This window comes from Bubalus bubalis, chromosome 12 (genome assembly GCF_019923935.1).
Source record: "Bubalus bubalis isolate 160015118507 breed Murrah chromosome 12, NDDB_SH_1, whole genome shotgun sequence".
In the NCBI taxonomy this organism is placed as follows: domain Eukaryota; kingdom Metazoa; phylum Chordata; class Mammalia; order Artiodactyla; family Bovidae; genus Bubalus; species Bubalus bubalis.
The window spans coordinates 47,538,156-47,552,468 of NC_059168.1; the positions used below are offsets into that span (position 1 = coordinate 47,538,156).

General features: G+C 44.0%; 1 protein-coding gene across 1 annotated transcript; it reads left to right on the forward strand.

Moving 5' to 3' along the window:
• Positions 1-1,468: 1,468 nt before the first annotated feature.
• Positions 1,469-10,925, forward strand: LOC123328750 (zinc finger matrin-type protein 1). Its single transcript, XM_044926697.2, has 2 exons — positions 1,469-2,125; positions 10,160-10,925. Exons 1-2 carry the CDS (start codon positions 2,103-2,105, stop codon positions 10,923-10,925), a joined length of 789 nt encoding a protein of 262 aa, XP_044782632.2. The 5' UTR covers positions 1,469-2,102.
• Positions 10,926-14,313: the final 3,388 nt, after the last annotated feature.

Consider the following 14,313-nt stretch of genomic DNA (forward strand, 5'->3'; position numbering starts at 1 on the left):
TCTGTAACCTGCCAGGCTCCTCTATCCATGGAATTTTCCAGGCAATAGTGCTGGAGTGGGTTGCCATTTCCTACTCCAGGGGATCTTCCCAACATATTTTGTATCTCTTGCATCTTCTGCATTGGCAGGCAGGTTCTTTACCACTGAGCCACCAGGGAAACAGCAGTGTACTCGAGCCAAGCTTAAAGATCCCAAGCTTAAAGATCACAACAAACACCCAATGAAGATCCGTGTGCTGCAATTCAGATAGCCAAAAACTAATTAATTTGAAAAACTTGAGGTAGATGTTGCAATTGTCATCTAGCTGGTAAAGAACAGGGATGCTGTCCAACGTTGTATAATGCACAGGACAACCTCTACATCAAAAAGTTACCTAAACTGAAATGTCAGTAGTGCTGAGGTAGAGAAACTCTGATCTAAGATTAGGAAATTACATCTTAAATATGACACAAAAAAGTACTGTTTAATTATTAACTCTAACAACATTAAAATTAAGAACTTCTGTCCATCAAAAGATACTGCCAAGAGAATGAAGATGCTAGGCACAGAGTAGGAGATCTCATACACACAGACCCAACTAAGAACTCACTTGAGAACGCGAGAAAATCCAACGGGTCAATAGATATTAGGAAAGGTGCTCAGTATCATTGTGAACATGGAAATACTGTTGATTCTAATCGTTTCAATTAAATACAGAATTTAAAGCTGGACAGTTCCAAATATTAGAAAGAATGTGAGGCACTCAAATGATTCTGGGAGGATTTAACCTCTTGATAGAACCACTTGAAAAACAGTGTCTGATAAAAAACAGTGTCCCACAGTGCGGGACTGTGTCTGATCAAACTAAATGTGCCACAGCGTGTAGACTGCAATTGTAGATCTTCCTCTACGGGGTATACAGCCTATAGGAATGCAGGCTGAAGTATATCTGGAGATGTATGTAAAAGTATACATGGCAGTGTTGTTTAAAAATGGCCCTGGACTGGAAACCCTCATGATGCCCATGAATGGATAAATGAACTGTGGTTGTGTATGTATGTATGTACATTTTTTTCATAGATTGGAATTCCATACCACTATGAAAATGAATGCACTGTGGTGAAATTCAGAACAAAAGAACTGTATGTGATATGATTTCATTTAGTTATAACCAAGAAAAAGGTAAAACTATCATAAGTTGAGATTTATACTTGAGTGATAAAGAGCAAGGATGGGATGACCATAAAAATCACAGTTGGGGAGTTAAGATTAAGAAAGGAGCCAGGGCATGGCAGTGCTTTATTTACCAACTGAAACTGTAGTTTAATAAACTTTTCCTTGGTAATAAATCATCATGCTGTAGGTTTTTGATGGTGCACATTTCTGCTTGTGTGCTATATTTTATGATTTGAGAATGGCTTGCTTTATTTTTAAAATATTTCAAACTAAACTCTTCAAACAGAATAGAATAATAAGGTTTAGATTTGAGACTGTGTCCCAAGGCGATGAGCTTAAGTGTTCCTGAAAGAAAGAAAAAGTGAAAGTCGTTCAGTCCTGTCCAACTCTTTGTGATCCCAGGGACTATACAGTCCATGGTATTCTTCAGGCCAGAATACTGGAGCGGGTAGCCTTTCCCTTCTCCAGAGGATACTCCCAAACCAGGGATCAAACCCAGGTCTCCCTCATTGCAGGCAGATTCTTTACCAGTTGAGCCACAAGGGAAGCCCTAAGTGTTCCTAAATCACCTAAAATTCTATGACTGGATTTATTTCTCCTGATAGCCTGGAGCTGTGAGATGGTGAGATTCTAAAACCTGAAATCCCCAAAGAGGTGTGGCTTCCTGCTTCCCAGCTTCCCTGCTTCCAGGGGATCTGGCAGAGATGTTTGAGCTGCAAAGAAGTTGAGATTCTTCTCCTGGAGCTGAGTAAAACCTATCCCTGACTAGTGATCCCTTCCTGCCTCCCTGTCTCCCTCCCTTCCTTCTTTCCTTGGAGGTACTAGGCAGGAGAAACTCTGCTCTCCGTAGGCCCACAGGTCTTCTACTTACATGACCCTAAAGTCTTGTAGGCTCAAGAAATAAGGGTTCCACCTGTGAAAATTTCTCTCAGTAAACTAGTGCATGCATGGTGGTGATTCCAGGTAAAAGGTGAGCCAAATGTGTTGCCTTTTTTTTTTTTTTTTTGCACTCGTGTTTGATGGCTGTGGGCGTGCTAGCTGGGTGAGGTGGTGGCTTGAGGGGCCAATGGGAGGATGCTGGGTGGGAAGCACGGCTGAGGCAGGTAAGACTCCTTGGATCTGGGCTTCTCAGGGCACCTGGACTTGTGGGGGCGAAGTGTGGAGAGAGGTCAAGGCCCTTCTTCACTCCCATATTCATTCAGCAAGTATGTGATTAGGCATCTACCTTGGCCCAGGTGGCGTGGTGGTAAAGAATTTACCTGCCAGTGCAGGAAAGACAAAAGACTTGGCTTCAGTCACTGGGTCAGAAAGAGCCCGTGGAGGAGAAAATGGCAACCTGCTCCAGTATTCTTGCCTGGGAGAGTCCACAGATAGGGGAGCCTGGTGGGTAACAGTCTATGTGGTCACAAAATTCAAAGTTGGACACGACTGAGCATGCACACGCTTCAGTTCAGTTCAGTCACTCAGTCGTGTCCGACTCTTTGTAACCCCATGAATTGCAGCATGCCAGGCCTCCCTGTCCATCACTAGCTCCTGGAGTTTACCCAAACTCATGTCCATCGAGTCGGTGATGCCATCCAGCCATCTCATCCTCTGTCATTCCCTTCTCCTCCTGCCCCCAATCCCTCCCAGCATCAGAGTCTTTTAGGTCAGCACAATTCGATATAAGACAGCAGCGAATAAGGAATCTCTGCTTGCTGAAGTATTTCTTTTTCTTTTCCAATTTTTGTTGTTGTTGTTAGCTACACTGGGTCTTCGTTACTTTGCCCAGGCTTTCTTTAGTTGCGGTGAGGAGGGGCTACTCTTCTTGCAGTTCATGGGCTTCTCGTTTTGGGGACTTCTCTCCAACAGACTCTAGGGCTCAGTGGTTGTGGCTTTCGGCCTTAGCTGCTCCATGGTATGCAAAATTTTCCTGGACCAGGGATGGAGCTCTATCCCCTGCATTGGCAAGCAGATTCTCATCCACTGTGCCACCAGGGAAACCCTTTTTAATTTAAAAAAGTTTTTTGTGTTTTTTTTTTTTTAATTTTTTGGCCACTCTGCACTGTATGTGGGATCTTGGTTCCCGAACCAGGGATCCAACCAGCACCCCCCACAGTGGGAGCACTTAAGCTTAACTACTGGACGGCCAGGGAATTCCCTTGGTGAGGGATTTCTATCAGAGGGTGGTTAAGATGAAAAATAGACCATTTTTTCAGTTTAAAAATGTATGTCAGATGCAGCATCCAGAAAAGGAGAGTCTTCTCCTGGGATCCATAGCCTAAGAGCTTGAGCTAGAGGGTGCCCACGCATCCCCTCAGGCAGGGAGAAGGAAGGCTAGAAAGGAGGAACAAGGGGAGGGTTATCCGAGAGAAACCAGAAACTTCAGATAAGTGAGACAACCATTAGTGGCTGGGCTTTGTAGGCACCCTTGGGGGTTTGGGCTTTCTTCTTAGGAAAGAAGCATACCCAAGGGATTTTGAGCAAAGGAGTTTGACCAGGTTTGACCAGGATTACATACATTCAAAAAATTATTTTGCAAGTATTCTGCAAGATAACACATTTGCAGGAGCCTTAGAAAATACAGAACAAGGTTACATATAGTTCCACTATATTACAATTGTTTTTTTAAGCAGATAAGGTTTTTAGTTGGAGTTTCAATATCAAACTCTCAAAAATTAATATAATGAATATACTGAGAAGTAGAAGGATATAGCAATCATATTTTCATAATTTAAAAAATAAAAAGTTCAGATGAAGATAATTATTCTGGCTGCTGGTTTGGAAACAGACTCATCAAGCAGAAGCTAGAAAGCCAATTAAGAAGGGACAGTGAGGAGAAGGAAATGGTAAACCACTCTAGTATTCTTGCCTGGAAAATCCCATGGACAGAGGAACCTGGTAGGCTACAATCCATAGGGTCACAAAGAGTCAGGCATGACTTAGCAACTAACACTTTGACGCTCAGGATGGATTTCCTACCTCCAAGTCACCCTTTGAGAAAACGCCTCATTTTGTACTGCTTTGTGTAAACATAAAGACTATTGTTTAAGACAACAACAAAGCTGTGATACAGCAGAAATGTGGTCCTGCCCCCTGCAGGAGCAGCTTCCATGCAAAGAAATGCTCCCATCCTGGATGCTTTTTGTGTGTGTGTGGCTCCAAGGGGCACCTCAGGCATGTGTGATCTTAGTTCCCTGAAAAGGGATCGAACCCAGGCCCCCAGCATTAGAAGCAGGGGAGCCTTAACCACTGAACTACCAGGGAAGTCCCCAATCCTGCAGAGCAAACAGGACTTGTGATGGTGCTGCCCGGTGAGGTAGGGAGCAACGAGTGTCTCCTAGGGTTCTGGTCTGAACCATGGAAGAAAGGACAGGAGTGGAGGGAGATGGAGAGCTTGCAGGCAGTTCGAGCTCCCCAAACTCCCTACAAGTTCCCTGGGAGAAAAATGGACTGGAATCTCCAACTCCAAGGGTGAGAGCAATGGGAGGGGAGAGGAAATGATGTGAGCTCTGAGCAGAAGGAAATGTCTTCGAGGGCTTGGTTTTAACCAGATGTGGTATTATTATTATTTATTTAACAAATTTTACTTCCTACTCTATGGTGTAGCCAAGTTTATCTTAATATAGAGCATCCCAACTAAAAACAAAGCCAGAGGACCAGAGATGAGGCGGAGAAGTAGGCTGGAAAGGGATAACCTAGCAGACCATGAAGAAAGGGAGAAGCTGATGGGGGCTTGGGGGAGGGACCAGAGGGAGCACGGATTCTATAAAGGCTGTGGGGGTGGGGTGCAGAAAGGGAAAGGCAGGCAGCAGTTGCAGCTGGTACTTGAGACTGAGGAGTAGGTAGAAGTCAGACGTGGGTGGCCTGGGGACGTTTGTGTGTTGTGCGCGCGCGCACATGCTCGCTCGGTCAGTCCTGAGTGACTCTTTGTGACCCCATGGACTGTAGCCCACCAGGCTCCTCTGTCCGTGGAGTTTTCCAGGCAAGAATTCTGGAGCGGGTTGCCACTTCCTTCTCCAGGGGACCTTCCTGACCCAGGGATCCAACCATGTCTCTCGCATCTCCTGCATTGGCAGGCAGGTTCTTTACCAGCTGAGCTATGGGACAAAGGACAATTTTAGAGCAGTAAGAAACAAAGGGCCTTGGCTGGAGGAGACATCCAGTTGTCCTTTGGTCTGTGGGAATTGGTCCCAGGATGCCCCTGCCCCCATGCTCAGGGCTCTTGTATAATGAATGTGACTCAGGCTATGAATACAGTCTGGCTCTGGTATTGGTGATTTCACGTTCGTAGATATGGAGCACAGCAAGGAGTGCCGGCTGTAATCAGATTGACTTTAAAAAGATTTCTCTGGCTGCTTTTTCCTGGAGAAGGATTCAGGGGTGGGTGAAAAGGGATGGGTGCTGATACGTGGCACTGGTGAAGAGACCGGGGTTAGACTGGGTAGGTGGTAGCCAGGAAGAAGGACTCTAGGTAGCTTTCAGGGGTGTGTAGTAGGTAAAATAGGCCAGGCTTGGCAGATCTCACAGTGCACACGTTTTCTGTGTATGACTATATCCAAGCCCCATGTAAGCAGGGCCTGCTTTCCCCAGCCCTGTCCCCTCCCACCCACCTCCCAGTGGACAGGTCTGGACCACACCCCTCTCTTACCAGTGCTTGTTAAGGCTGTTTATGTTGCATATTTAGAAGGTGTGGTGGTGATGGTTTAGTCGCTAAGTCTAAGTTTTGTGATCCCATAGACTGCAGCCCGCCAGGCTTCCTTGTCCTTCACTATTCACATAAGTCAACAGCATGAATAAGTGGCAGCCTGACTCCAGATCCACACCTGCCCGGAGTTGTAACCTGCCTAAAGGCTCTCAGATCCCACCTGTGCCCTAGGGGTGTGTGTGTGGTGGGGTGAGTCCTTTCAGGGATTTTGCATTCCACCCTCCTTGTGGCTCGGGCAGTAAAGAATGCAGGCGACTTGGGTTTCTACAATTTCCTACAATGCAAGAGATCTCGGTTCAATTTCTGGGTTGGGAAGATCCCCTGGAGAAGGGCATGGCAACCCACTCCAGTATTCTTGCCTGGAGAATTTCATAAACAGAGGAGCCTGGAGGGCTACAGTCCCTGGTATTGCAGAGTTGGAAATGACTGAGTGACCAACACTCTCACTTTCATCCTTCCACAATGAGGAAATGACTGGATGCCTCTCTGAAATCACCTCACCAAAATCCAGAATCAGTTTGAATCCCCCACACAAAAAAAAAAACTGAACCCCTCTCCTACAAATTCAAACCCCTCTCAGGTTCTATTTAGGGGAGGAAGTTTTCTTCCTGACCAAGAATGTTTCAGGAGCAGATCCTTCCCGAGGAGGAGGGCCTTAGCCTGGCAGCCCACCTCTGGGCCAGCACCCTACTGCTGCTGTTGCTGCCTAGCTGCTCAGTCATGTCCGACTCTGTGCGACCCTATGGACGGTAGCCTGCCAGGCTCCTCTGTCCATGGGATTCTTTAGGCAAGAATACGGGAGTGGGTTGCCATGCCCTTCTCCAGGGGATCTTCCTCGCAAAGGGACTGAACCTGCAGTCTCTTACATCTCCTGTATGGGAAGGCAGGTTCTTTACCACTGGTGCACTTGGAAGCACTACAGAGCCCCGCAGACCCAGGTCGCTCAGGCAGTGTCTGCAAAATACTGCTGCTTTGTTGACCATAGCTAAAAATTAGGAGGACCTAAATTTTCAGGGATCTGATTTTTTTAAGTGAATTACATATATAATTTTTTTTTTAGCCATGCTGGGTCTTGCTTTACACGGGCTTCTCTCTAGTTGCTGCTGGAGAGCTCTCTAGTTGTAGGGTGTGGGCTTAGTTGCTGCTTGGCATGTGGGATTGTAGTTCCACCACCAGGAATCAAACCTGCATTGGAAGGCAGGTTCTTAACCACTGGACTACCAGGGAAATCCCTGTTTGTTTTTTTAAAGAATCATGGTCCATGCCTGTTCTGTCACACCAAGAAGCTCCCATAAAGATAAGGTATAAACTTTGTGCACTGAAGTAGAAAATAAGTCTGAATACATTGTTTGGGAAGAAAAGCTGAGTTGCAAACCAGAATGCACAGTCTGACCTCCTGCCTGTTTGATCAGAGTTTTAGTCCTCAGGAACACAGTAATATAGAGCATTCCTGGTGGCTCAGACAGTGAAGAATCTGCCTGCATGTGGGAGACCCAGGTTCAGTCCCTGGGTTGAGAAGATCTCCTGGAGAAGAAAATAGCAACCCACTCCAGTATTATTGCCTGGGAAATCTCATGGACAGAGGAGTCTGGCGAGCCTCAGTCCATGGGCACCCCAAAATAGTAATATGGCCAGTAGTTACCTCTAGAGAGAGAAATCAGCTCAGGTTTGTTGTTTTTTTTTTTTTAAGGAATTTTATTTATTTTTATTTATGGCTGCCAGGAGTCTTCACTGCTGTGCTCGGGCTTTCTCTGCTTGCGTAAGTGGGGGCTACTCTTCGTTGAGGTGCACTGGCATCTCATTGCAGTGACTTCTCTTGGTGCAGAGCACAGGCTCTAGAGCTCCAGTTTAGTGGTTGTGGCACACAGGTTTAGTTGCCCTTTGTTGCCCTGAGGCACGTGGGGTCTTCCCAGATCAGGGATCGATTCTTTACCACTGAACCACCTAGGAAGCCCAAGAGCCACTATTTGATTTTACAGTGTATATTGCTGCTGTGACTTTTTTTTTTTTTAACTTTTAGCACAAATAGGTGTTTATTTTAATTAACTAGAAAAACAAAACACTAACATAAAATAGAGACAAAGTTCTCAGAATAGACCACCAGTAACACATTAAATGCTGCTAGCCACCATTCCAGCTTCCTAATGAAAATATTAATAGCTGATGGGCACTGACCAGTGTCTCTGCACCCATCATTCTTCTAGTCCTCATAACACCTAGAAGGTTGGTACCAATATTGGAGTAGTTAAGTGAGCAGGCTCTGGATCCTCTGCCTTGGTTCAATTTTTGGCTCTTCCACTTTCTGGCTGTGTGACCTTAAGTAAGTTATTTAAACTCTAACTCAGTTTCTCATTTGTTAAAAAAAAAAAAAAAGAAGAAGAAGAACAGGTCTAGACTTTATCACAATAAGTAGAATCTTTCTCTGTTCTTTTACCCCACCTATGAGATTAAAACACACACGTGTCTGTGTGTGTGTGTGTGTGTGCATATGTGTGAGAACATATTTGAAGATCTCTTTTATCTCTTTCTTGGCACATAATACAAGGACTAGCCAGTTCTGTTTTTGTAGAATTTATGAATAATTTGTTTGCCTGATGTTCTCTCTGCTTTCTTAAAATGACTTGACTTTCTTTTTTTTATTATACAAGTAGTGTTATTTATGGCAAAAAACACAAAGTACAAGTAAGTAAAACTGAAATCATCTGTAATCCCTGAACCTAGTGATAACCACTGATAAATTTTAGACATTAATGATATATTCCCAGGGCTTCCCTGGTGGCTCAGTGGTAAAGAATCCACTTGTCAATGCAGGAGATACGGGTTCAATCCCTGGTCTGGGAAGGTTCCACATGCCTCAGCGCAACTAAGCCTGTGTACCACAACTACTGAGCCTGTGCTCTAGAGCCCGGGAGCTGCAAATACTGAGCCCAAGTGCCTCCATTACTAAAGCTCGAGCACCTGAGAGCCCTCGCTCCACAAGAGAAGCCACTGCAGTGAGAAGCCCAAGCACCACAACGAATAGTAGCCCCTGCTCACTGCAACTAGAGAAAGCCCAGACAGCAACAAAGACCCAGCACAGCCAAAAGTAAATAAATAATCTTTTTAATGATATATTCCCAGATCCTCAAATTTACAGTGTTTTAGGACACATTTTCTTAGTCCATTATATTTTATGATTCTCAGTCTATGTCAAAACCACACATGTTTTTATTGATGTATAAGTGATTTCCAATGTTGTGACAGTCTCTGCTATACAGCAAAGTGACTCAGCTTTACACATATATACATTTCATTTTTTAATATTCGTTGCCATTATGGTTTATCCCAGGAGACTGGATATAGTTCCTCACACTGTACAGTAGGAGTTTGTTGTTTATTCATTCTAAATGTAATAGTTTGCATCTACCAACCCCAAACTCCCAGTCCATCCCTCTCCCTCCCCATCTCGCCTTGGCAGCCACAAGTCTGATCTCTATGTCTATAGGTCCATTTCTGTTTTGTACCTAGGTTCATTGGTGCCATATTTTAGGTTTCACATATAAGTGATATCATACAGTATTTGTCTTTCTCTTTCATGACTTACTTCACTTACTATGATAATTTCTAGCTGCATCCATATTGCTGCAAATGGCATTATTTTGTTCTTTTTAATGGATGAGCAGTGTTTCGTTGTGTATATGTAGACAGCTTCTTTTTCCACTCATCTGCTGATGGACAGTTAAGTTGTTTCCATGTCTTGGCTATTGCAAATAGTGCTGCTATGAACATAGGGATGCCTGCATCTTTTTGAATGACGGTTTTGTCCAGTATATGACCAGGAGTGGGATTGCAGGATCATATGGTAATTCTACTTTTAGTTTTCTGAGGATCCTCCATACTGCATTGCCTAGTGGCTGCATCAACTACACTCTCAACAACAGTGTCAGAGGATTTCCTTTTCTTCACATCCTCGCCAGCATTTGTTATCCATAAACTTTTAATGATGGTCATTCTGACCAGTGTGATGTCTTCTTTGGAGAAATGTCCATTAAGGTCTTCTGTCCATTTTTTGATTGGGGTGTTTGTCTGGAAATCAAGAGCTACATGGTATTGACAGCTACATATATTTTTTAAATCAATATTTTCAAAATATATATACAAAATAAATATTTTCAATATACATATATTTTCAAAACCAATAGCTACATGGTATTCATAGTACATGATTATAATAATATAATCTCCACTAGAAATTTGACAACCTGATCTTTTCAAAGAAAAAGCATACATTTATAGCAAAACAATTAACAGAAAGTTTTTCTTCATCTTCCTTGGCAGAGATTCATCCATAGTCAGTATAATGGAAAATTCTAAGACCTGTGACTCTTTTCAACATGAACTTCAGGATTACATCAGAAAGCAGAGAGCCAGAGGATTAAAGCCAGAGGTTTGCTTTAGAAAGGGGACAGAAGACTCTGCATACAAAGAAAGTGACCACACAGCACCCAGACCTCCAGTTCTGGAGCAGGGCTTCCCTTTCAGGCAGCCCCACAAGTCCTGTGGTTCCTACAAAAGGCCGAAAACAGTGGAAAGCCACTTGTCCCCACTGTCCAGTAGTCATCACTTGAGACAAAGACTGGAACCTGTTAGTCACTGTCAGAAAAAACACGACCATTTCTTCAATAACTGGTGGTTTCCAAGGCCTCCTGTGCAAGGAATGACCACTGGTCCCCACGCCACACAACACAAAGATGAGGCTAGCTGCATCCCAGAGTACCTCACCAGCATCCATCAAGATAGAGATCAAGACAGAGGCTGGAAGAGAAGATCCAGGGAAAAGGAAGGAGGAGGACATGGTGGCAAGGAGCAGGCAGAGTGGAAGAGGAAGAACCACGAGGATGGAGATTCCTACAAAGAGAATAGGAGGAAGGCCAAGGTGGAGCCAGGCAGCACAGAGAAGTCCAAACACAGAAAGAAGAGCACCCACGACTGGGACACCAGGAAGGAGAGGAGAAGGTCCAGTAGAGAGAAGAAGCATCCTGGCAAACACAGCGCCCAAGAGTGGGACTTGTGGGATGAAGCTATCCTTGGCGGTTGTTACTGATGCACGGGATTTGGGCCTCAGATATTAAATGATTTGGATCCATTGGAAAGACTGGATTACATGGTATTGAAGCAATTCATTGGCCATACTGTTAGGGGAGACACTAACTGAAACAGCCATCCCTGGTCAGGCAAGATAGTAGTCACTTACGTGAGCTATTTTATAACAGGAGGTCCCAGTAAGAAACCTGGAACTAACAAGCTACCACCAACCGGAAGGTCGGGAAAGGTCAGAGGACAGAGGAGACTCCAGTCCATATATTTCACCATCCTCCCTCCAGAGGATCCTTCTCTCTGGATTCCATCTTGACTGAGTGAACAACATACTACAAGGAAGGACCCTGAGGAAGCGATTGGCCAGAGACAATTCAGAAACTCATCCCATCACCACAGAAACCCGAGACTGTGAACCATGTGGCAGAGCAGTCCTCCTGGGTTTCCTGACCTTCCTGCTCACCAACCAGGTGCCCCTTCCCAGTAAAGTCTCTTGCTTTGTCAGCTCAGACAATTCATTTCTGAGTGTTATTCAAGAGCCCAACCTCAGGCCCTAGAAGGAGTCCCATTCCTGCAACAACACTTCAAAGAATATAAAATTAAATCCCCACCTCTGACTCTGTTCAAATATATCAGATATAAAACCCAGTTGGTTTCAAGATATAGATGTAAGCCAGCAAGATGATACCATCCATGTTGCTGTGTCCCTTTCTCAAAGCTGAGACCCAGCCAGGCACCTGAGTCAGCAAGGTCTACATCCGGGAGTATCCACATGGCAGACCTGATTGGCTGAAAGTTGGATCGACCTTGGGCATCTCTGTTTTCTTGTGAATCTATCTCATCAAACAACATAATGAAGATGTTTTAGAGTACAAAAGAAGAAATGGGTTGGAATAAACTTTTGAAAGACTGGTACACTATGTTAAGAATATAGATTTTAAGAAATCAATGCTGAAGGATTTACTCCTTATATCAACTTTTAGTTTCTAATCAAAATATTTATTCTTTAGTGATCAGGGTGCTAGAACTAACTAATCCTAGTCTATCATTAAAAGTAAAAAAGAATCCAAATACCATTTTCTTCCAGAGAAGGACGTAAAAATGAATCCTCTTACCAGAGTTTCTTCTGACTCCATTTCCTTGAGCGTGAAAGACTATCATTTGGGTCACTGGTTTGTTGTTGTTTTTAACAGATCAATATTTTTTTTTAATTTTTATTTATTTGTGTTAACTACAAATTGGCACTTGCCATGGGCACTTGCCATCTACCTCTATAAGGAGTAAATCCTGTTTTGCTGCAGCTGCTGACCTTTAACACGCTCTGAAAGGAGTTCAGGGAGGATAGCATAAATGAGGCACTCTGTGCTGGTGTGGGGATGGGGAAACTAGCAGGATAGGTCTTCAGATAGTTAGATATTATCAGGAGCCGAACTGATAAGCCTAATTCTTGCATCTTCCCATATCTAGTGGTCATGAAGTCGTGATGTTGCTCAGTCGTGTCTGACCCTTTGTGACCCCAAGGACTGTAGCCCACCAGGCTCCTCCATCCATGGAATTTTCTAGGCAAGAATACTGGAGTGGGTTGCCATTTCCTTCTCCAGGGGATCTTCCCAACCCAGGGATCGAACCCAGGTCCTCCCGCATTGTGGGCAGATGCTTTTCCGTCCCATATCTAGAAAAGTACTTAAATCCTTCATGGTGATGACTGTTTCTCTTGACTAGCAAAAGCTTCATGAGACTAGTAGAAACATTCTGGGAAAATATGTGCTTGATTACATGTATTCCCCCTTCAGCAAAAATCATATATATACTCCCCTTTTCCTCCTGCCTCTTTGGAGCTATCCGAGATGCTGTCTCCTGGGCTGCAATCCTCTTTTTGCCCCAAGTAGAACTTAACCTGCAACTCTGACACTGCATTTTTTAAGTCGACATTTGGCTGCACCTGGTCTTAGTTGCACCACTTGGGATCTCTGATCTTTGTTGTGGCGTGCGGCATCTTTTGTTGCATCCAAGAACTCTTAGTTGTGGCAGGTGGGATCTAGTTCCAAATCAGGGATCAAATCCAGGCCCCCTGCATTGGGAGCAAGGAGTCTTAGCCACTGGACCACCAGGGAACTCCTTACCTTTGAAACAACAACAAAAAAAACATATTATTAAAGGTAAGAAACAAATTGGGAAAAAAATATGTGCAACACTCTCTATTACTATCTCTTGTGCGGTTATCAAATGACTGCCTCTTAGCTCCAAGCATCTTCTTTGCTCTTTGAGAATTGACCCTATAAACAAGTCTCCTTTGCCAGCTGTCTTGTTAGTCTCTGCCAGTAGAAGGCGCTGGAGGGACACCATAAATGGAGCTGGAGGGACTTTTCCCAGCTTTGCCAGTTTTTCGTGGTAGCAACTCCCTGACTTTGTGTGTGTGATCTAGGGGCAGCCCATGCACCCTGACATATTTCTTGGTTCCTGAAAGACTGTGTAGCCTGGGGCATTTATGTTCTTTCTGCAGAGGTCTGAACCTGGGTCACAGGAGCCCCTCTTCCGTTTTTCAGTCCCTCCTACCTTCTTCCTCCCTCAGGGATCAAGGGTGGGCAAACTTCAGCCTGCAGGTTAAATCCAGCCCTCTCTTGTATTTGCACACCCCTCCATTTAAGGACAATTTTCACATTTGAACCCCAAAGTAGCAGAATGTTATCCCAAAGCAGTGGATCCTATTCTTCTCATTAAAGAACTTTATTAGCAAAGCTTGTACTCATTTATTACAAAGATGGTGGAAATTTGTTTTCTGTGTTGTTTTATAAGCAGCTACGTAATATCCTTGATTGTGCCTCTTACTCCACAAAGCCTAAACTATCTACCACCTGGCCCTATACACAAGAAGCTTGCCTGTCCCTGCCTCCGTTTTTTTATACCTCTTTTAGTTGTGCTTAGTCACTCAGTTGTGTCCAACTCTTTGCGACCCCATGGACTGTAGCCCACCAGGCTCCTCTGTACACGGGGATTCTCCAGGCAAGAATACTGGAGTGGTTGCCATACCCTCCTCCAGGGGATCTTCTCAACCCAGGGATCGAACCCAGTGAGGATTCTTGTTAACCACCTCTTATTAGTTAAAAATTCTTTATATCTAATTTTCTCTGTTCAAATTAGTGGTACAGTTTGTCTCTTGATTTGGCCCTGAATGATATAACCCTAAAAGACAAATATCTTCTACCATTTTATAAAAAAAAAAATGTAAAAACCCAATAAGAAAATAGGCATTTATCTATTTATTTGGTGAAAAAAATATTGAATTATTGTCATTGTTCTAGGCCTTAAGATAAAGCAGAGGGTGAAATACAAAGAAGAAAAGTGAGAAGGAAGCCTCTACTGATGTATAAAATAGAGCTCATTTCTGGGATGGG